This window comes from Mytilus galloprovincialis, chromosome 12, assembly GCF_965363235.1.
Source record: "Mytilus galloprovincialis chromosome 12, xbMytGall1.hap1.1, whole genome shotgun sequence".
NCBI lineage: Eukaryota > Metazoa > Mollusca > Bivalvia > Mytilida > Mytilidae > Mytilus > Mytilus galloprovincialis.
Genome location: NC_134849.1, coordinates 56,442,124 through 56,465,223, shown reverse-complemented (window position 1 = coordinate 56,465,223; position 23,100 = coordinate 56,442,124). Strand labels below are relative to the sequence as shown.

General features: G+C 32.0%; 1 protein-coding gene across 2 annotated transcripts in view; it reads left to right on the top strand.

Moving 5' to 3' along the window:
• The window catches only part of LOC143054313 (RING finger protein 32-like), a 66,106-nt gene extending 56,164 nt beyond the window's left edge, over nucleotides 1-9,942 (top strand). For both annotated transcript variants that reach the window (XM_076227280.1, XM_076227279.1), the window contains exons 5-8: nucleotides 1,745-1,869; nucleotides 2,969-3,077; nucleotides 4,109-4,273; nucleotides 6,050-9,942. In XM_076227280.1, the coding sequence (XP_076083395.1) occupies nucleotides 1,745-1,869; nucleotides 2,969-3,077; nucleotides 4,109-4,273; nucleotides 6,050-6,415 (765 nt within the window). In that variant the 3' untranslated portion in view covers nucleotides 6,416-9,942. The remainder of the gene's footprint in view (nucleotides 1-1,744; nucleotides 1,870-2,968; nucleotides 3,078-4,108; nucleotides 4,274-6,049) is intronic.
• The last annotated feature ends 13,158 nt before the right edge of the window (nucleotides 9,943-23,100 follow it).

The window sequence follows — 23,100 nt, the reverse complement described above, 5'->3', positions numbered from 1 at the left end:
TATTTAGACCTGTGAGCCCTTTAATTACAAAACAATTGATCTACATTAATAACTTTGTCATTAAATATTTATGATTACCGATAATGCATACAAGCAAATAAGTCTGCAAAATTTGTTTGTGTTTTTTACAGTCCTGTTTATAATATATCTACAAAAAAGCCTTTTCGTTACGAAATAAACAACTAATGCATTCAAACAAATGAATTTGCAAAATTTACTATTTGAACGTTTTTCAATAAAAACATGCTTTTTTGTCCCAACCACTTTTAAAAAAATGCGTTTGATCTTTGCAAGTAATTTTTTGTGCAGTCAGAATATTGAATTAGATTTAACATATTTAAGCAAAGAAACAGTTTATTTTTTAGAGGGATGGATAAGATATTGATTCCTGAATGGAATATTTTAATAAACAGCATGTCCCTAGACCGCCTGTTCAACATTCATACTCTAAAATATCGTAAAAAAATGTAGAAATAAATGCTATTTTTACTTAATATAAGTTCTTTAATAATTCAAAAGTATGTTCAGAGCCAACATATTTTTATAAACAGCTTTCAACACAGGATTTTTAAATTCAGAAGGTGTGTCCCTGACAAAATGTCCACTATGAAACGAAGTCATTAAAATTTGCTAATAAACAGTTTTATAAAATCAATGTAATTTTTGTTTGCAAGAGATATAAACATTAGGGTCTTACAAAAGAAGTGATGCTTTTAAAATGGCAATTAAATTGTTGGTAAGAAAAATTGTATTTTTGTTAATGTCCACTACGAAACGGGTCAAATCTCCTTCAGTATCTGGTTTTAAAATTATGAAAAAAATATCAGTGTACAGCTTAATACATGCTTTGATGAATACAATCAGTGTTGTTACTATTGCAATATAGGGATTGTGGGGAAAAAATAAAACATGGGAATATGTCCCCTAAGAAACGGTCACCTACGAAACAAGTGTGGGAGAATAACGTTTCGTGGTGGACACAACCACTACCATGCAGTCTTTTTAACTCTTTTTTTCAATTATATTCATGCAAAACATCTAACAAGGGTTAGTTTCATGTAATTTTTATTAACATAGAATAGGGTTGATGTCAACTACGAAACTTTTTGTCCACTACAAAATGGTTTTGTCAACTACGAAACGCATCAAAATGTCAACTATGTAACATAAGTTGTACCTTCATATATGAAGTACTGTCTAATCTTTATCGATAAAAAATGGTTCTCCAATTTAGAAAAATTGAGATTTTTCTAGTATATAAAGTAAACAAACTGGAATGTCATTTAAAATTTCAAAAATATGTGTTTAGAAACAGTACACAAATTATGAAAATAAGATATTTTTAAAGAGTATTTAAAATTGCACTTTTTGTTTCCAAACAGGTCTATGATAGAGGTATTCAAAATAACTCTTGAAATTAAATTTTAGACAAGTTGATTTTCCATTTTTTTAGGTCTGAAAGTTACGCTTTTATTGAAAAACGCCCATTTCTGTTTCTTTACAGTCCTATAAAAAAGAAGATGTGGTATGATTGCCAATGAGACAACTATCCACAAAAGACCAAAATGACACAGACATTAGCAACTATAGGTCACCGTATGGCCTTCAACAATGAGCAAAGCCCATACCGCATAGTCAGCCTGTTCATAATATATCTGTATAATAGCCTTTTTCATTTATAATTAATAACTAATGCATTCAACCAAACAAATCTGTAAAAAAAGAAAATTTTGTATTTTTACAGTCATGTTTACAAGCTTTTGAGAGATTCACCGGTAAGAAGACATGTCCTATGTGTCGTAAAGAACAGTATCAAACCAGAGTCATACACGAGGGATCTAAACAACATAGAATCAAATGTGCTTCAAGGTTTGTGGACATATTGTAGTAATGGATTAATGCAAATAAATATTATTGATAATTTATTGAAGACTCAAGGGTTAGAAAGATCACTACAACATTTTAAGTTGACAAGACCTTTATTAAGGCAAATTTATCTATAAAGGAGTTTACAAATTGAAGGCAGATTTATGAAAGCTCTTTGAACAAAGAAAAAGTAAAAAATTCTACTCAATGAACCATAACAATGTTCCATGTCATATTCTGCTACATGTATAGGGAAATTAAATCAATTCACACCGTTTTAAGGTTGTGCCCAACACTTGCGCTAAAATTAATTTGTCTCGTTTAATTTTCATAAAATTTTGTCAAAGTACTTACTTTCACCCTTTAACAAAAATATAAAAATTTCAAAAATATTGAACCAACTGTTTTGTCACAAAAATTACACTGGTTATATAGCAGTTTGACAAACACCAATTTTGGTCATTGAGAAGCTTAATATCCCTTTTACAACACAACGTAGTTAGAACATTTAGCTGACTTTACAGAGTTATCTCCCTGTAGTGTTAGGTACCACCTTAATTTTATCAGATTTTGAGTAATGCACTTACAATGTTCTGAGTAGTACACAAAACAACCATGAAAATAAAACTTTAGAAAAAATGTTATAAGTGTCAGTTAGCCAGTCCCTGGAGAAAACCGCCACCGTTTGCTGGAAAACTGACAATTATAGTCCATTAAGATTCTAACTCACAACTGCAGTGTTGTCAGGCTAAATGATAAACTACTTAGGCTACCTGGCCAATGAGTTGATCATAAAGCATAGATATCAAGCTACACTTTTAAACACAATGGGTGTGTTTGGATATACGCCTGAGGCGGCCTATGGTTACTCATAGGTACCTATGGTTTGATATTTTGTGTATAAAATATCAAACCATTGGTACCTATGGCTAACCATAGGCCGCCTCGGGCGTATATCCAAACACCCCCAATATTACCAACATAACACTTATTTTATTATGTTTACCTACTTTTTGAATACAGGAGAGGCGAGATGTTGGAATATTTTCATTTACTCTACATATTACTTATAATTATCTCTGTTATTGTGACTTATTTTTAGAATACAGGCAGCGTGGAGAGGCTATGTTGTAAGATGTTGGTATTTGAAATTCAGACAAGAGGTTCCTCCAAATGATCCTAATCTCAAGAAAAAATTCTATCAAGAAAAGGTAAAGCAAATCAAATACTGTAAACCAACTTATTTTCGTGAGCGATTTATTTTCGCGACTTTCGCAAGTAGAAAAATAACGCGAATATAAATCGTCGCGAATATGTCAATCTTTGATCTTTCCTTAATACACTTCATCAAGTAAATCAGAAAATCGTGAAATTAAATAGCCACGAAGTGGTCAAGAAAGGGTAAAACGCGAAATAAAGTATCCGCGAAAATAAGTTGGTTTACAGTAAACATGAAATTAGGGTCTTTCGAAGGGAATAATCTTATATTTGAGTTGATACTTGATGTTAAGTTTTAGTTTGCAATTTTTCATATTGCCTGTGCTGTGAATCTTCTTTGTCTAGATTCTAATGAGGATTAACCAAAAAATTCCATAAAATATGTTTCATTTACTGTCAATACAGAAATTATTGCTATGTTTTTATTATTACCAAAAATGCGGCAGGGTTATAATCGCAATAATTTAAACCTCGCATTTTCAAAATTTTTGTATCAATTAAGATTTTTCTCAATATCGCAAAAACTAAAATCTCATTTTAGTTAAAATTGTCAAACTCGCAATGATAAATGCACACAAAAATTTCTAAATTTACTGTATGAAAATTTGGTTAAATTCAAGCAGTGGTCATCCTTAATTTTAATGTTTGCTTCAGAAATTCAGAGCTCATAGATAGTACCTTTTTTATGATGCCCAACTTAGGGGCATTATGTTTTTCGGTCTGTGCATCCGTGTGTCAGTTAGTGTGTCTAGCTTCAGGTTAAAGTTTTTGTCAAGGTAGTTTTTGATAAAGTTGAAATCCAATCAACTTGAAACTAAGTTCACATAGGTTCCCTATGATATGATTTAATGCCAAATTAGAATTATGACCCCAATTTCACAGTCCGCTAAACATAGAAAATGGTAGTGCGGGTGGTGCCTCCATGTATATTGACACATACTGTTAAATCTTTACGATGATTGTGATACTTATACAGCTGTCCAGTATAATGGATAGAATTATGATGATTGTATTCTTTTTGCAGCTGTCCAGCATAACAGACAGAATGATAAGGTCATGTGACTTCAATTTGAACCAGTTCCTGTCTGAAATCGACCAGAGTTTAGAAGCCAGTAGAAATGTTTTCCGTAGTTTTGAGACTTCCCTTCACAGAATCACAGATGATGAGTGGGATCAGATACAGTTAAAGGTATGTTATCATAATTTTAGTCTAATGATTGTATTGTTTCAGTGTACAAAAAAAGTGTGTAAGTTTCGGTCATGTCAAAAACTCTGAAGAAAAGGAGATGTTTACAAGAAATAAAGAAAAAAAGACTGCAATGAATAACAGAATTATACACTGTGGATTCATTTGTTTTCTTGAATACTGTGAATTCATTAGGCCGAGAGAAAACCAACCGACCCTGTTTTTTGACACAGGTTTCTGTTAATTGACAATAATTCCGACCTACTGACCCTATTTTTCAAAATGATGTTACCGGAAACACAGATTTTTTTTTAGGCCTTATTATTTATTGGATACCAATTTTTGTGGATTTTGTGATTACCTTGGAACCATGAATTGCAATGTACAATGGATTATAAATTTTTTATAATAATATATATAGACTTTGACAAAACCACGAAATCAAATATCAATGAAAATAGGCAATTTTTATTTATTCCACACACTTTAAATTTTTTTTTATCGTACCCCCTTTTAAAAAGCAGGGATATACTGTTTTCTGTCTGTCAGTCCATCAGTCCGTCCTACGTCCTACAAATATTTTTGTTGCATTTTTCTTAGGAACCACAACACAAAGATTTCTGAAATTTGGTTTCAGGGTTTGTATAAGTCAGCTATACCTTGTAATGCGTTTTCAGATTTGTCACTCAAAAACTTCCTGTTTATCGAACGCTGTATAATTTTACACATGAGAGCATAGTTGAAAATTTTCATCACATTTTTCTCAGGAACTACAATACAAGAATTTCTGAAATTTGGTTTCAGGGTTTATATAAGTCTGCCAGACCGTGTAATGGGTTTTAAGATTCATCACTCAACAACTTCCTGTTAACCCAACACTTACATATTTTTACACTATTAAAATTATCCACTTGCAGCGGGGGTATCATCAGTGAGCAGTAGCTTGCAGTTTTACTTGTTTTACTTAATTTAGTATTAAAACAAAATCAAGCTTACATTGAAAACTATGAAAAATGATAGAAAAACTAGAGTTTTGACCCCAATGTCACATTACATTGAACATAGAAAATGATTGTGCCTTTGGAGCATTCATGTACTATGGAAAAATTCTTGTTAAAAGATATTTTACTTAATTTAGTATTGAAACAAAATCAAGCTTATATTGAAAACTATTGAAAATAATAGAAAGATATATGTGGAGTTTGACCTGACACTCTGTATATAGTGGTACTTATTGTGCATTTCTTCCTAGTGGTAAATATTAAAAATGTTTCTTTTATTTATTTAACAAGTATAAAAGATTGTGTACAAAATAAAGGCAATAGTAGTATAGCGCTGTTCAATAGTCTTAAGGTGGTACCTAACACCTTAACTAAAATTAATTTGGCTCGTTTAATTTTCTTAAAATTTTGACAAAGTATTTACTTTGACTCTTTGACAAAAATATGAAAAAATCCCAAAAATTGAACCAACCATTTAATCAGAAAAATTACACTGGTTATATAGCAGTTTGACAAACACTTATTTTGATCATTGAGAAGCTTAATATTCCCTTAAGAACACAATGTCATTAAAACGTTCTGCTGATTTTACAGTTATCTCCCTGTAGTGTTTGGTACCACCTTAAATCAATTTAACTGAAACAAATCCAGGTACCAAACCAAAACTGAGTGAAACACATCAACTATAAGAGAAAGGAACAACAAAAACCCTGAATGGCTACAAAACACGCTAACATACCCTGAAACAGATTTATTCATGTTTATATTGTATTTTTAGGCTGTAGAAAGAGGGAAAATGGAGTGTCCAATATGTTTAACAGGACTTGCACTTCCAAGTGACATTAACGTTCCTGACAATGCCAAGGTCAAATCTGTGTTTCACTTGACCTCTGCAGACAATGTTAAGAATACCAAACGTACCTCCACACAAAAAACTTCAGAAAAGGGAAAGCAGGGTGTACAAGGTGAAGGTGATAGTGAGGCTACCAATAAAGAAGGCAGACAAACAGTACTACTGTCGTGTTCTCATGTTTATCATTCTACTTGCCTTGGAATGTTCGAAGAATTAACTATAGTTGAAAAAAATCGCCATAAATGTCCTGTCTGTAGGACTGCATATCAAAAGAAAATCATTTCTGTTTAGGTGTAATGTTAGCTCTATTTGTATTTATCAATATAGTTTGTTTATGTTGGTACCAAACATCTTGACTTAAATTAACTTGGCTAGTTAAATTTTCATAAAATTTACTTTGAGACTGACAAAAATATAAAAAAAAATTAAAAAAATTGAAGGAAACACTTTCTCAGAAAAAATTTCATTGTATACATAGCAGTTTGACAAACACCCATTTGTATCATTGAGAAACTTAGTATTTCTTTATCAATACAATGTGATTAAAACGTTTAGCTGATTTTACAGAGTTATCTCCCTGTAGTGATAGGTATCACCTTTAGTTTGATTATTGGTGAAGTTTGAAAACAGATTTTATCTTTTTAGTTGCTACTGTTGATTCTGTTTGTTGGACAGAGTATCAAGCCAAAATTTATCTTCATTTAGGTATTAAAATTGTAAAATCCAGCTTAGGAAATGCAACAATAACAACATAATTGGTTTAAACCAATGAGAAACATACTTTTTTCAAATACATAACATAATAAAACAACAAAAGAAAATATTATTCATATTATCATTCTTGAAATTATATTTTTTAGTTTTTCATGATGTCATGACGAGAATCAATATGGTTAAACAAAATAGGCGAGAATGTAAACAAATAGAAATAATTAAATTACTGTGTCAAGAGAATGGTTTAAAAAAAATAGGTACAAAAAGAGCTTTACGGAAAGAAGTAATTAAGACATTAATTTTTTTTGGGAAATAAATATGACCTGAACATGCTGAACTTGGGTTGCAATTCCAAAATTTTTAAAATAGGAAAAATCCATAGCTTTATGATTAGCAAGTAGTAAATAAAAATTCTAAAGAACTTAAGAGCTAGGGCTCTGCAGCATAGTAAGAAGACAATGCTTATCAATAAGATTTTGACTTTATCAAATTTGTATTACGTACATGGGGGGACATATACTTGCCTCCCCATGCCGCTAAAGTTATATTTGCTTAAGAGCAACAAAAACACGTCTTTTTCCATAGCACGTTTATTTCAAAGAGACTGATAACATCACATGACAAATATGCATCATCATCATACAAAGGGACACAACTCTCACAACTAAACTACAAAACACATACGACCATACAATACAGATACACAACATCCCACCCCCAAAAAGAAAATTTCCCAAATTTTATCAAAATGGTTTATGTGTTTTATCCATATACAAATTCAAGAAGAAGAAAAATGCACTTTTACATTCAAACTATGTAATCACTTCCGTATAAGACTAAAATCATTTTTCAAATAATCATGTAAATACATTTATAATATAACTGAAATACTTGTGGCTGACCAGTTCTCACAACTACCATCCATTGGCATACACACCAGTATCAACAATGCAGAAAAATCCAAACGTCTGGCATCTCGATCTCCCCCTTAGGACCTTATGCAGGCATTACGTTCATTCAACAACACAAAAAAAATATGCATTTGATACATTTACTCAATCTACTAAATGGAAAGTACTAGAATATTGTCATAAATGTAGCTGTATACATCAAATTGATAGATAATCATCAGAGACCTTTAACTCTTAAAAATGGTAAATATAACATCAAAGAAACACTTCATAAGTTACATATGCAGTCAAAAGAAAATATGACTAATTCTCCCTCTCTAACGTGTTCAATCTCTCATACATCACACTCACAAAATAAAATAAAGATGAAACAAATGAATAGCTCCAGATATGTCAATATCAACCTAGGTTTTATTTATGACTATTATCTCACCGCTACTGACAATCCGCTATCAAATCAGTCCAACTGTTAACAGAAATATATGTATTAATAATAAAAAAAAATCCTTCAGACAAAAATTGAAATGAATTCATAATTAAAGTCGGTGTTTTCCTTGTTACTGGGTAGCGTACAACGAGATAAATCTCACACGTACCGTCTGTAGTATAATTAAAATATTTCAAAACTGCAAGACATTTTCCCTGCTAAATCCTAAATACACACATAGGTCAAGCTGATTAGTTAGTAAAGATAACGCCAATTACTTTAGCAATTATTTTCGAAGTACTGTAAGATGATAGGCCGGGACGTCACATGACACATGCTACAGTTTTCTGCACACATAAACAAACACAGCTGTATTTCTTGATGTCAGACTGACCAACGTCTAATTGCGGTTAAAATTTAATTGTTTGTGTAGAAATTTCAATCGCGTCCAACAGTCCAAATGAAAATCAAACTTCAAATGATAATAAACAATTGCGAAATACTTTCGATATTAAAATGCATGTATACAATGTTGTTTAAAAACAGTTCCTTGAATTTTACCGTTTTCTTTTGTTGACGAAAACTCCCATAAATTTGTGACTTCTGAATATTGGCTAAATCCAAATAAAAAAACATCCAAATTGCACACAAAATCCAAAAATTGTTTCTATTGTCAACCGCATGATACTGCTATACTCCACTAAATGAAAATTCCAAGGTTTCAACGTGGTCAAAATTTAATAATGGCACCGCCAACCTCGTGGTCTAGACTTTAAAAAGTTTGTTCTTCATCTTGGGGACAGCTCACATAATAATCACTTAAAAAGGGGTCGTTTTGAAGTCCTCCACCATATTACGTACATGGGGGGACATACACTTGCCTCCCCATGCCGCTAAAGTTATATTTGCTTAAGAGCAACAAAAACACGTCTATTTCCATAGCACGTTTATTTCAAAGAGACTGATAACATCACATGACAAATATGCATCATCATCATACAACATGTACAAAGGGACACAACTCTCACGACTAAACTACAAAACACATACGACCATACAATACAGATACATAACATTTAATTTGGTATTAAGAATATTCAAGATTTTGTTTTGCTATTTTAGAATAGACTTTTAATAGGATTATAAGTAGTATTATCTATTTATCTGATCCTACCTAAAAATATTTGAACTCCATTATAATTATATTCTGTAGCCAATCTGAATTGAGAATTTGCTAAACATTCTCTATTGTTTTATGAGAAAAATTAATTGATGCTTATTGTTGTTATTAAATAAATGTAATTTGCCATAATTTTTTATCATTTGTGCCTGATTTTGTACGAGCAACTTCATTGGTTCTACAAACTGTAATGCCATAATTCCCACAATCATCAACCTTCCTCATTGCTTTTGATTTAAATTTGTTAGTATAAATAAATGTTCAAATATGTTTTGATCCCTGTTTATTATTTATATTGGTTTTTCATACTCTGAAACATTACATGTGTCCAAAATAAAGGTAATAACATTTGTTAGATTGTTTAAAAAAAAAAGTATTTATAAGTTTACTACAAATTTAGTTATGCCAATTAAAGATTAACGCTAGATTTTCAAATAAGAGGATGTTTCTCAGCTACTATCCCCCCCCCCCCCCCCATTGAGACCCTTTAAAAAAATAAACTTTCTTGTTGATGCCTTGTTGATTCACACTGTGATATTTGTACTATTGTGATATTTTATTTATGAAAATAAATTATTTTTTTGTGTTTCTAGTCTTATATACCATTTTTAGCTCACCTGCCCCATAGGGCCAAGTGAGCTTTTTTCATCACTTGGCTTCTGTCATCTGTCGTCTGTTAACTTTTACAGAAATTTTCTTCCCAGAAATGATTAGTGATATTCAGGTACAGTTCCAGGAATGTAGAAAAAAGAAAGAATGGCAAGCAAATGAAAAGAGTGATACTTGTAATAAGAATATGCAAATATCTTACATGAATTTAATTAAGCCCTATAAGAGTGGAAAAGTAAAGACTCACTGAACCTATCCTGGTTCCCGGTACTACGTTCCAGGTATTAGCTATTAGCCATACTCTCTCACGTTATATTGGTATATGTGTAACATACTGAATATTGCGATCGGGAACCAGTCTACACTGAACCTCTTATTAAAATACGCCTGATATTTTCCCTCTTTTGCAAACTGAATATAGCGCCATGCATAAATAAGGAAATCTGTAAATAATTGATGCTTACATTTTACAAATCAATACCAATCAATCTCGAATCGTCTAATTTAAAAAAAAATCTTGAGAAATTCAACCAGACAAAATGGTTAAAAGATCATCTCTCTGATCAGTGCAAAAAAGTAACCAATGGCAATTCTCCATTCCAAAGACCAAAGTTAGGTTCGTAACTTTACAATCATACTGTTTCTTATTGGCGGATACATCTGAAATTTACATAAACATGACCTATTTAGGAAAATGTAGTTACCTAAACTTGATCTAAATAGGAAAAAATGTAAACTTCGTGACGAGAATCACGAAGGCAGAAACCCAGGGGTAATTGTACTTTCGGTAAGGATCATTTATAACTCCCTTTATCATTTCCCTTTGCAATTTCCACATGAGTATACAGAAATGTATTTATAACCGCTGAAATAGGTCACTACTTTCAAAATACAATAAGTTAATTAATTATTCAAGGTACCCCTATCACCCCCAGGATTTAGCAGTGCGGATCTCTTTATTCAGTGTAGTAAGTTTCAAGATTAACTTTTGAGGGAGTACTAATTTACTTTCAATCGGGGATGCTATTCGGTGATTATTTTTATGCCCCACCTACGATAGTAGAGGGGCATTATGTTTTCTGGTCTGTGCCTCCGTTCGTCTGTCCGTCTGTCCGTCCGTTCAGGTTAAAGTTTTTGGTCAAGGTAGTTTTTGATGAAGCTGAAGTCCAATCAACTTGAAACTTAGTACACTTGTTGTTTATGATATGATCTTTCTAATTTTAATGCCAAATTAGACTTTTGACCCCAATTTCACGGTCCACTGAACATAGAAAATGAAAGGGGGAGTTTCAGGTTAAAGTTTTTGGTCAAGGTAGTTTTTGATGAAGCTGAATTCCAATCAATTTGAAACTTAGTACACTTATTGCTTATGATATGATCTTTCTAATTTTAAAGTCAAATTAGACTTTTGACCCCAATTTCACGGTCCACTGAACATAGAAAATGAAAGGGGAAGTTCCAGGTTAAAGTTTTTGGTCCAGGAAGTTTTTGATGAAGCTGAATTCCAATCAATTTGAAACTTAGTACACTTATTGCTTATGATATGATCTTGATAATTTTAATGCCAAATTAGACTTTTGACCCCAATTTCACGGTTCACTATACATAGAAAATGAAAGTGGGAGTTTCAGGTTAAAGTTTTTGGTCAAGGTAGTTTTTGATGAAATTGAAGTCCAATCAACTTGAAACTTATTACATATGTTCCCTATAATATAATCTTTCTAATTTTAATGCCAAATAAGATTATTACCCAATTTTTACAGTCCATGGAACATGGAAAAGGATAGTGCAAGTGGGGCATCCGTGTACTTTGGACACATTCTTGTTAGTTATATGAATTACTTGACCTAAATACGATAAATGTAAACATGGTTATATAGATATTATTTTATATAAATAGGAACATTCGAGAAATATCTGAAGTCATCGGATTTTTTTTGAGGATTTAGGATAAACTGGAACCCGCTTGTATTACGCTTCACTTAAATGAAAACCAAGGGGTGGATCCGGCAATTTAAAAAAGGAAGGTCCCAACCCAGAGTAAAGAGGGGTTCCAACCAAATGCATTGATCGTCCAAAAAAATGGGGGTTCCAACCGCGGACACCCCCCTGTATTCAACCAGCTTAGATTCAGGAGAGTTTGAATTTGGCCTCCAATTTGATGGGAAAAAAATATTCTGGTCAGGAAGATGACAAAAAATATTATGAATGTAATTTCCCCATACTTTATAGTGCTAAAATTTGAAAAAAAATAATCTTAACAATCGCGTCCAAAAACTAAATAAATTTGTTCGCGCCTTGTGCAAAAATTTATTTTCTGACCACTTAGAAAACTAACCATTACCCACCCCTGAAGTCAAATAGTTGTGTTCTAAGGCGTCAAAGCAAAAATATATATAATTGTCTTTAATTCAAGACGTCATAACTATTTGGACTAAGTACACTGATGCAGAAAAAAACATGAGTATTCCAAACCCTGCTATAAATTTGTTCGCGCCTTGTGCAAAAATTTATTTTCTGACCACTTAGAAAACTAACCATTACCCACCCCTGAAGTCAAATAGTTGCGTTCTAAGGCGTCAAAGCAAAAATATATATAATAGTCTTTAATTCAAGACGTCATAACTATTTGGACTAAGTACACTGATGCAGAAAAAAACATGAGTATTCCAAACCCTGCTATAAATTTGTTCGCGCCTTGTACAAAAATTTATTTTCTGACCACTTAGAAAACTAACCATTACCCACCCCTGAAGTCAAATAGTTGTGTTCTAAGGCGTCAAAGCAAAAATATATATAATTGTCTTTAATTCAAGACGTCATAACTATTTGGACTAAGTACACTGATGCAGAAAAAAACATGAGTATTCCAAACCCTGCTATAAATTTGTTCGCGCCTTGTGCAAAAATTTATTTTCTGACCACTTAGAAAACTAACCATTACCCACCCCTGAAGTCAAATAGTTGCGTTCTAAGGCGTCAAAGCAAAAATATATATAATAGTCTTTAATTCAAGACGTCATAACTATTTGGACTAAGTACACTGATGCAGAAAAAAACATGAGTATTCCAAACCCTGCTATAAATTTGTTCGCGCCTTGTACAAAAATTTATTTTCTGACCACTTAGAAAACTAACCATTACCCACCCCTGAAGTCAAATAGTTGCGTTTTAAGGCGTCAAAGCAAAAATATATATAATAGTCTTTAATTCAAGACGTCATGACTATTTGGACTAAGTACACTGATGCAGAAAAAACATGAGTATTCCATACCCTGCTTAATTGGAAACAACCCCCCCCCCCCCCCAAAGTGTGTCGGATAAACTTGCACTATAATTTTCTATGTCCTATATTTTGTCTGTTTTACAATAAAGATTTATGTATATTTAGGTTTACTTTTTGTAAAGGGTTTTCAGGGGGGACAAGCAAAGAAATTCTTAGCTGAAAATCGATATACCGTCAGCAAAATATACATTTGCCTTAAGGGCAAAAGATTCAGTTACAGGGGAGGCAATGACGTTGCTAACGTAAATTGTTATTTTTGCGACGTCAAACTATGATTTATCAGGAAAAGATGCAGTTTTCGACTGATTTTTATCAATCAAACTTATTTAACTCGAAAATGAGTTCCTGAACCCCTCTTTTTTAAAATGCCATTTGGTTTGTTTACGAAGGAAGATTATGTGTTCCAATTTTTATGAAAACTAAAATAGTGCATTTTTTAAAAATTTGATAAATATACAGCTAAAAATGATTTTTTTTTCCTACATTCATGAATGTTTGAAAAATATGAATTATTTGAAGAAAAAAAAATGCACTAATTTAAAGGACATCTATATAAACAGAATTTACAAATATCTTAACAAAGAAAAGCCTGTGTTTATCTTATAAAATAAAAAAGTTATGTATTTCTGTCAAAAGGAAAATTACGTCCACAAATCCGAATTTTGAGCAAATATATAAAATTTCGACTTCATTTTACTCAAAAAGTAGCACATGAAGGTTTATTTTTTTCTTATCACATATTTGATGTGAGTAGGCAATAAAAAGACTTTATGCAAATTGTCATCAAAAATTCAGTATGGGATCAAAACTGTATCGTATGCCCTAAACATGCAACTACCGAAAAAATCGTAAGTTTTTTTTACAATTTTAGACTAATTAACATTCAAACATATTTATGATATCGTTGGTTGGTTTAGATAATAGGGTAATGTCTTTAAATGATATAATAGACAGATTACAGATATAGTATTTAAACTTATCACCGAAACATGGACAATGCACCTCTAGTTGAAATGAAACTGTTAACCCTTCTGATATCCCAGCGTTTTGCCTATATGCAATCGGGACACCATTTGAGTCCCATGGATACATCTCCCTCCATTTATTCTTTTTGTTCCCTTCTCCTATAATTAAGAGGTTTCAAAACTTCTCATTTTTATTTGTGTGTTCCCTCTCCATGTAGTTTATTATGTTTCTTTTTTTTCATTTTATTTGTGAGTGTTCCATCCCCATGTAGTTTAATTATGATGTTTCTATGTTTTCATTTTTTGTGTGAGTGTTCCATCCCCATGTAGTTTATGATGTTTCTATGGTTTCATTTTATGTGTGAGTGTTCCATCCCCATGTAGTTTATGATGTTTCTTTTTTTTTCATTTTATGTGTGAGTGTTCCCTCCCCATGTAGTTTATGATGTTTCTATGTTTTCATTTTATGTGTGAGTGTTCCATCCCCATGTAGTTTATTATGTTTCTATGTTTTCATTTTTATATATGTGCATGTCTTCCCCTTAATTGCCGCTGGTCATGTTCCCGTGTTTTTATCATGTATAATCCGTTCTTCATGTATGTTTATGATGTTTCTAAGTTTTCATTTTTATGTGTGTGTTCCCTCCCCATGTATAATTTACTCTTTGGAATTTTGGATCCTCAATGCTCTTCAACTTTGTACTTGTTTGGCTTTATAATATTTTGATATGAGCGTCACTAATGAGTCTTATGTAGACGAAACGCGCGTTTGGCGTAGTAAATTATAATCCTGGTACCTTTGATAACTGTTATGAAGTTTCTAAGTTTTCATTTTTATCTGTGTGTTCTTTCCCCTAAATCTGCATGCTCCTCATTGATGTATGTTTTTTAAAAATCAATATATCGTCTTAATTTTACGTGCTTAATTTAACCAAAGATTTATAGATCATCTTTCTGATCAGTGTAAAAATCACGCATGGCAATTCTTCATTCCGATGACCAAAGCTAGGTTCGTAATTTTCCGATCATTCTGTTTCTTATTGGCGGATAAATTTTAGTTACATAAACTTGACCTAATTAGGAAAATGTAGTTACATAAACTTGACCTAAATAGGGAAAATGTGGCGATAATCACGTAGGCGAAAAACCTGGGGAATCTGTACTTTCTTAAAGGGTCGATTAAAAATCCTTGTTCTTGTGCAATTTCTATATAAGCTAGTGTATATAAGAATGTATATAAAATCTCTGAAATAGGTCACAACTTTCATATCCAAAGTATATAAAAATCAAAGTACCTCTGCCACCCACAGGATTTAGCAGTATTGGTCTCTTGATTATTTTATCAAGTTTGGAGACTAACCTTTGAGGGAATACAAATGTACTTGCAATTGGGGATGCTATTCGGTGATTATTTTTAGTAACATGCATTACTTGACCTACAAACGATAAATGAAAACATGGTTATATAAATAGAAATATTCGAGAAATATCGGATGTCATCGGAAATTTTTCAGGATTCAGAATAAACTGGAATCCGCTTGTATAATTACGTTGAACTCGACCGACTCAAGCCAGCTTAGACAGGAGAGATCTGAATTTGACATTAAATAACGGGGAGTTTGGAATTAATAATTTATCAGAAAATGTTGATTCCAGTTTTGCATCTGGTTTGAAATTTTTGCATACAAATAAAGCACATACAATTTAGATAAGTAAGTTTAGTTTCACCACGGCCTGCATACATATTTTAAATGTTTATTAGAAACTGAAAGATATACAAAAATAAGAAATAAAAGAAAATGTTAAATTTGTAACAGCTTTAAGATGATGATGTGTTTTTCTGGTCAGGTAGATGTAATTTTTGAATTTTGAAAAGAAAAATCTGAATGGTCGCATCATAAAAGTAAACAAATTTGTTCGCACCTTGCGCGAAAAATATTTTGTAAGAAAATAAACGATAACCCACCCCCTTGAACATGTTGAAGTTAAAAAGTTGCTCCCTAATACGTTAAAGAAAAAAAAAATATAAAAGCCTTTCAAGACGTCATAATTATTCGACCAACTGCACGGATCCCTCATGCAATCACACTTTCATTTTTAATGTTCAGCTGGACTGTGAAATCGTGGGTCAAAAACTTGGCATTAAATTTAGAAAGACCATATAATAGTGAACACGTGAACTAATAAGTTTCAAGTTCATTGGACTTCAAATAAAAAAAAAATACCTTGGCCAAAAACTTAACCTGCCAACTCGCACTACCATTTTCTATATCTTTTGTAATCGATGATGTTTCTAAGTTTTCATTTCTATGTGCGCTCCTTTTTCTTTGAAATTTAATTATGATGTTCCCATTTGTATGATGAGTGTTCCCTTCTACTTGTAGTTAATGATGTTTCTAAGTTTTTATTTTGATATGTGTTCTCTTCTCCTTTTGAATAAATTATGTTCATTTGTTTTTGTTTTGATGTGTGTTCCCTTCCTGTTGTAGTTTATTTTGTTCCTAAGTTTCATGTTTTGCATGTTATGTGTGTTCCCTAAATTACCCTTATATAATAGTTAAAGTGGTACCCAACACTTTCACTAAAATTAATTTGGCTCGTTTAATTTTTATAAAATTTTGTCAAATTATTTACTTTGACAGTTTAACAAAAATATAAAAATTTTAAAAATTTTTGAACCAACCGTTTTGCCAGAAAAATTACACTGGTTATATAGCAATTTGACAAACACCAATTTTGATCATCGAGAAACTTAATATTCCTTTTGCACACAACGTTATTAAAACGTTTAGCTGACTTTACAGAGTTATCTCCCTGTAGTGTTAGGTACCACCTTCTCAGAGACCACCTATAATAGTTAAATATGATATTCCATTGTTTGCATTTCTATGTGTAGTTTAGGATGCTAGTCCTTTGTATGATCTTCTTAAAGAAACAATGTTATGTGTATCATGTGAATAGCCACTTCTTTTTGATGTTTCGTGATTTTGAAAAAAAGGAGGAGGGGAAGGGGGCTGGGAAGCCAATTAATATTTGGAGTGATACTTGTACAATATATGCATTTATCATACATGAATCTCCATAAGGGTGGACGAGACCCTCTATCTCCCTCAAATGCACCTCTGCATGACATTTTCTTTATACTTTAAAAAATCAATAATACAGAGACATAAATAGGAAAATCTGCAATGCGCATTGATGCACATATAATGAAAATCAATATCAATCAATACGTTATTAATTTTACGTGCGAAATTTAACCAAAGGTTTATATAGGTCTTCTTCTAGTCAGTGCAAAAAAGTCACGAATAGTAATTCTCCTTTCCGACGACAGAAGTTAGGTTCGTAATTTTCCGATCATATGCTTTCCTATTGGTGGATATATTTAGTTACATAAACCTGACCTAGCTAGGAAAATGTAGTTCCATAAACTTGACTGAAATAGGAAAAATGTACAAACTTCGTGACGATATTCACGTAAACGAAAAAAACTTTCGTCAAGGGTCGATTACAACTCCCTTTTCCATGTCAATTTTCTATATGAGTTGTAGGAATGTGTATATACAGAAATGTTGTGTATACAGAAATGTATATATAGCCGCTGAATTAGGTCACTACTTTCAAAATACAATAAGTTAATTTATTATTCATAGTATTTAAAAATCAAAATACCCCTGTCACCAAAAGGATTTAGCATTGCTGATCTCTTGATTCATTTTAGCAAGTTTCAAGATTAACTTTTTGAGGGAGTATACACATGTGTTCGGTGATTATTTGTAATAGCATGAATTACGTGACCTACATAAGATAAATGTAAACATGGTTATATAAATAGGAACATTTGAGAAACATCGGAAGTCAGCGGAATTTTTTTTTTGCATGATTCCGGATAAACTCGAAATCGCTTGTATTACGCTTAACTCAATTATAAATGTAATACCTGACTCAAACGATTCAGAACCAGCTAAGATTTAGGAGAGATTTTAAAATTTGACAATGAAATTACGGGGAATTTGGAATAAATAATTTAACAGAATTTGAAACTTTTGCATACAAAGCACACATACAATTTAAAAAATTAAGCTCAGTTTCACCACGGCCTGTATGCATATTAATGTGTATTAGAAACTGAAAGATACACCAAAAATAAAAGAAATGAAAGAATTTGTAATAACTTAGATGATGAATTCCATTTTTTTTTATTAACTGAAAATAAGAATGTGTCCCTATAGTACACGGTAGTCATAACAATTATATGTAACGCCTTGAAATGATTAATTAATTATATTTATTTTTGCTTTGGCGTCTTCGCTGTAAAGATTTAAGGGAACCACCATTTCACTTCAAGGGAGCGAAAGGGGGATATTTTTTTTTTCTAAAAAAATATTCTGATACCAAATTTGATGAAAAAATATTCTGGTCAAGCAGTTGACCCTGTTTTTTCATTCTGTATGTATATTCCCCTATATATTATAGTGTTAAATTAAAAAAAAATTGATAGTGTCGAAAAACTAAATAAATTTGTTCAAGCCATGTCAGAAAAATATTTTCTGACTTAAGAAAATAAACCATAGTTAACCCATCTTCTTACCCCATGCACTCCCAATAATGTTCCTGATTTTACAACTTTATGTGTGTTCCCTTCTCCTCGTATATTATGATGTTCCTTTGTTTTAATTTTTGATAGTGTTCCCTTCTCCTTATTTCATATTGATCCTAATTTTTCAATTTTATCTTGTTCCCTTATCATTGTAGAGTAGGTTGGCTCTAAGTTTCATGTGTATGTGGATACTCTTCCCCTTGCAGTTGATATTGTTCTTCAGTTACATTTTAATGTGTGTTACTGTTCCCTTGTAGTTGATGTTGTTCCCTAGTTTTTATTTTGATGTGTGTTCCCATCCTCTTGTAGTTTATGATTTAAATGTGTTCTCATTTTTAATACTGTTCCTTTCTTCATGGTGTTTATTATGTTCCTATTTTTCATTTGTATGATGAGTGTTCCCTCCCACTTTAAGTTTATGATGTTTCTATGTTTTCAATGTTATGTGTGTTTTTTCCCCTTGATTATGATGTATAATTTTTCATTTCTATATCTGTTCCCTTCTCCTTGTAGTTTATGTTGGCCCTTTGTTTTCATTTTGATGTGTGTGTTCCCTCCCCATGTAGTTTATGATGTTTCTATGCTTTAATTTTATGTGTGTTCCTTTCCCCTTGCCTTTGATCATGTTCCTATGTTTTTATTATGTATGTTCCTTTCCCCATGTAGATTATGATGTTTTTAAGTTTATGTGTGTGTTCCCTCTCCATGTAGTTTATAATGTTTCTTTGTTTTAATTTTTATGTGTGTGTTCCCTCCCCAGGTAGTTTATGATGTTTCTAAGTTTTCATGTTTATGTGTGTATCCTTCCCCTTGCAGTTTTAATGATCTTATGTTTATATGTGTGTTCTCTTCCCCATGTTGTTTATGATGTTCCTATTTTTTCATTGTAAGATGAGTATTCTCTCCCCGGTGTAGTTAATGATGTTTATGTATTCCTGTTTAAGTTTGTAGTTTAAGTGCTTCCCTAGTTTCTTTTCCATTACAGTTGATGTTATTCCTATGTTTTCGTTTTTATTTGTGTGTCATACCAAATTAGTTATGATGTTTCTATTCTTTCATTTTTATGTGTGTCCCCTTCCACTTGCCGCTGGTCATGGTTCCATGTATTTTATGATGTTTTTAAATTTTCATGTTTATGAATGTGTTCCCTCCCCAGGTAGTTTATGATGTTTCTATGTTTTCATTTTTTTTGTTCTGTTCCACTTGCAGTCTGTTATGATCCCATGTGTGTGTTCACTCCCCCGTGTTGTTTATGATATTCCTATGTTTTAATTGTAAGATGAATGTTTTCTCCCCCATGTAGTTTATGATGTTTATGTATTCCGGTTTAAGTTTCAAGTTTAGGCAGTTCCCAAGTTTCCTTCTATTACAGTTGATGTTATTCCTATGTTTTCGTTTTTATGTGTGTTCCCTTCCACTTGTAGTTGATAATGTTCCTGATTTTACACTTTTATGTGTGCTCCATTTTCTTGTAGTTTATGATGTTCCTATGTTTTCATTTGTATGATTAAAATTCCCTCCCCTTGTTGTTAATGATGTTCCTATGTTTTCATTTGTATGATGATTATTCCCTCCCCTTGTTGTAAATGATGTTTCTGTGTTTTCATTTGTATGACGAGTATTCCCTCCCCTTATAGTTAGGGATGTTCCTATGTTTTCATTTGTGTGCTGAGTATTCCTTCTCCTTGTAGTTAGAGATGTTCCTATGTTTTCATTTGTATGATGAGTATTCCCTTTCCTTGTTGTTAGGGATGTTTCTTTGTTTTCATTTGTATGATGAGTATTCCCTCTCCTTGTTGTTAGGGATGTTTCTTTGTTTTCATTTGTATGATGAGTATTCCCTCTCCTTGTTGTTAGGGATGTTACTATGTTTTCATTTGTATGCTGAGTATTCTTTTTCCTTGTTGTAAATTATGTTCCTTTGTTTTTATTTTTATGATGAGGATTCCCTCCCCTTGTAGTTAGGGATGTTGCTATGTTTTCATTTGTATGATGAGTATTCCCTCTCCTTGTAGTTAGGGATGTTCCTATGTTTTCATTTGTATGCTGAGTATTCTTTCGCCTTGTTGTAAATTATGTTCCTATGTTTTTATTTTTATGATGAGGATTCCCTCCCCTTGTTGATAATGATGTTTGTATGATGAGTATTCCCTCCTCTTGTTGTTAATGGTGTTCGTTTGATGAGTATTCCCTTCCCATGTTGTTAATGATCTTCCCATGTTTTCATTTTTATGATGAGTATCCCCTCTCCTTGCTGTAAGGGGTGTTGCTATGTTTTCATTGGTATGATGAGTATTCCCTCCCCTTGTTGTTTATGATGCTCCTATGTTTTTATTTGTATGATGAGTATTCCCTCCCCTTGTAGTTAGGGATGTTCCTATGTTTTCATTTGATGATGAGTATTCTCTCTCCTTGTTGTTAGGGATGTTCCTATGTTTTTATTTGTATGACGAGTATTCCCTCCCCTTGTAGTTAGGTATGTTCCTATGTTTTCATTTGTATGATGCGTATTCCCTCCCTATTAGTTAGGGATGTTCCTATGTTTTCATTTGTATGATGAGTATTGCCTCCCCTTGTAGTTAGGAATGTCCCAATGTTTTCATTTGTATAATGAGTATCCTGTCCCCTTGTTGTGAGGGATGTTCCTATGTTTTCATTTGTATGATGAGTATTCCCTCCCCTTGTTGTTAATGATGTTCCTATGTTTCCATTTGTATGATGAGTATTCCCTCCACTAAGGATGTTCCTATGTTTTCATTTTGATGAGTTTCCCCTTCCTGTTGTTTATTTTGTTTTTATCTTTATGTGTGGTCCCTTTCCCGAATAGTTTATGATGATCCTGTTTTCAAATCTATATGTGTTCACTATTCTTATAGTTTATCATGTGCCTAAGTTTTAAAATTTTGTTCTCTTTTTGTAGTTAATGATGTTCCTGATTACATTTTGATGTGTGTTCCCTCTTCAATGTTTATGATGTTCATTTGTTTTTTAAGAGGTTCCCTTCTCCTTGTAGTATGTGGTGTTCATAAGTTTTCATTTGTATGCTGAGTATCCCCCCCCCCCCCCTTGTTGTTAATGGTGTTCCTATATTTTCATTTGTATGATGAGTATTCCTTCTCCTTGTTGTTAATGATGTTCCTATGTTTTTATTTGTATGATGAGTATTGCCTCCTCTTGTAGTTAGGATGTCCCAATGTTTTCATTTGTATGATGAGTATCCTGTCCCCTTGTTGTGAGGGATGTTCCTATGTTTTCATTTGTATGATGAGTATTCCCTCCCCTTGTTGTTAATGATGTTCCTATGTTTCCATTTGTATGATGAGTATTCCCTCCCCTAAGGATGTTCCTATGTTTTCATTTCGATGAGTTTCCCCTTTCTGTTGTTTATTTTGTTTTTATCTTTATGTGTGGTCCCTTTCCCTAATAGTTTATGATGATCTTGATTTTAAATCTATATGTGTTCACTTATTCTGATAGTTTATCAAGTGCCTAAGTTTTAAAATTTAGTTAATGATGTTCCTGACTACATTTTTATGTGTGTTCCGTCTTCCAAGTTTGCGATGTTCATTTGTTTTTTTCCTTGTAGTTTATGTTGTTCATAAGTTTTCAGTTATATATATATATATATATATATATATATATATATATATATATATATATATATATATATATATATATATATATATATATATATATATATATATATATATATATATATATATATATATATGTTCCCTCCTTCTTTGTTATGATGTTCATATATTAAAATTATGTTCGTTTCCTTCTCTTGCTGTTTGTGATGATTCAATGTATATGTGTGTTCTTTTCCCTGTTGTAGTTTTATGATGTTTTAATGATTTGTTTGTATGATGAGTGTTTCTTTCCCCATTTAGTTAATGAAGTTCCTATTTTTTTATTTTCATATGTGTTTCCTTCCCCTTGTAGTTTTGTTTTTATGTGTGTACCCTTCTCCTAGTATGATGTTCCTTTGTTTTCGTTTTGTTGATGTGTGTTTCCTTCCTGTTGTAGTTTGGTTGTTCCTAAGTTTTTATGTGTGTTCCCTTACCCTTATCTTTTTTGATGTTGCTATGTTTACATGTCTATGTGTGTTCGCTTCACATTGTAGTTTATGTTGTTCTTTTGTATGTACTTCTATAAGAAATGATGTTATGTGTACATTCACTCCTCTTTGAAGTTTCATATTTCATGATTTTGAAAAAATGGGGTAGGGAGCTGGAAAGCCAATATTTAGGTGTAAAAAGTATATGCATTTATTATTTATGA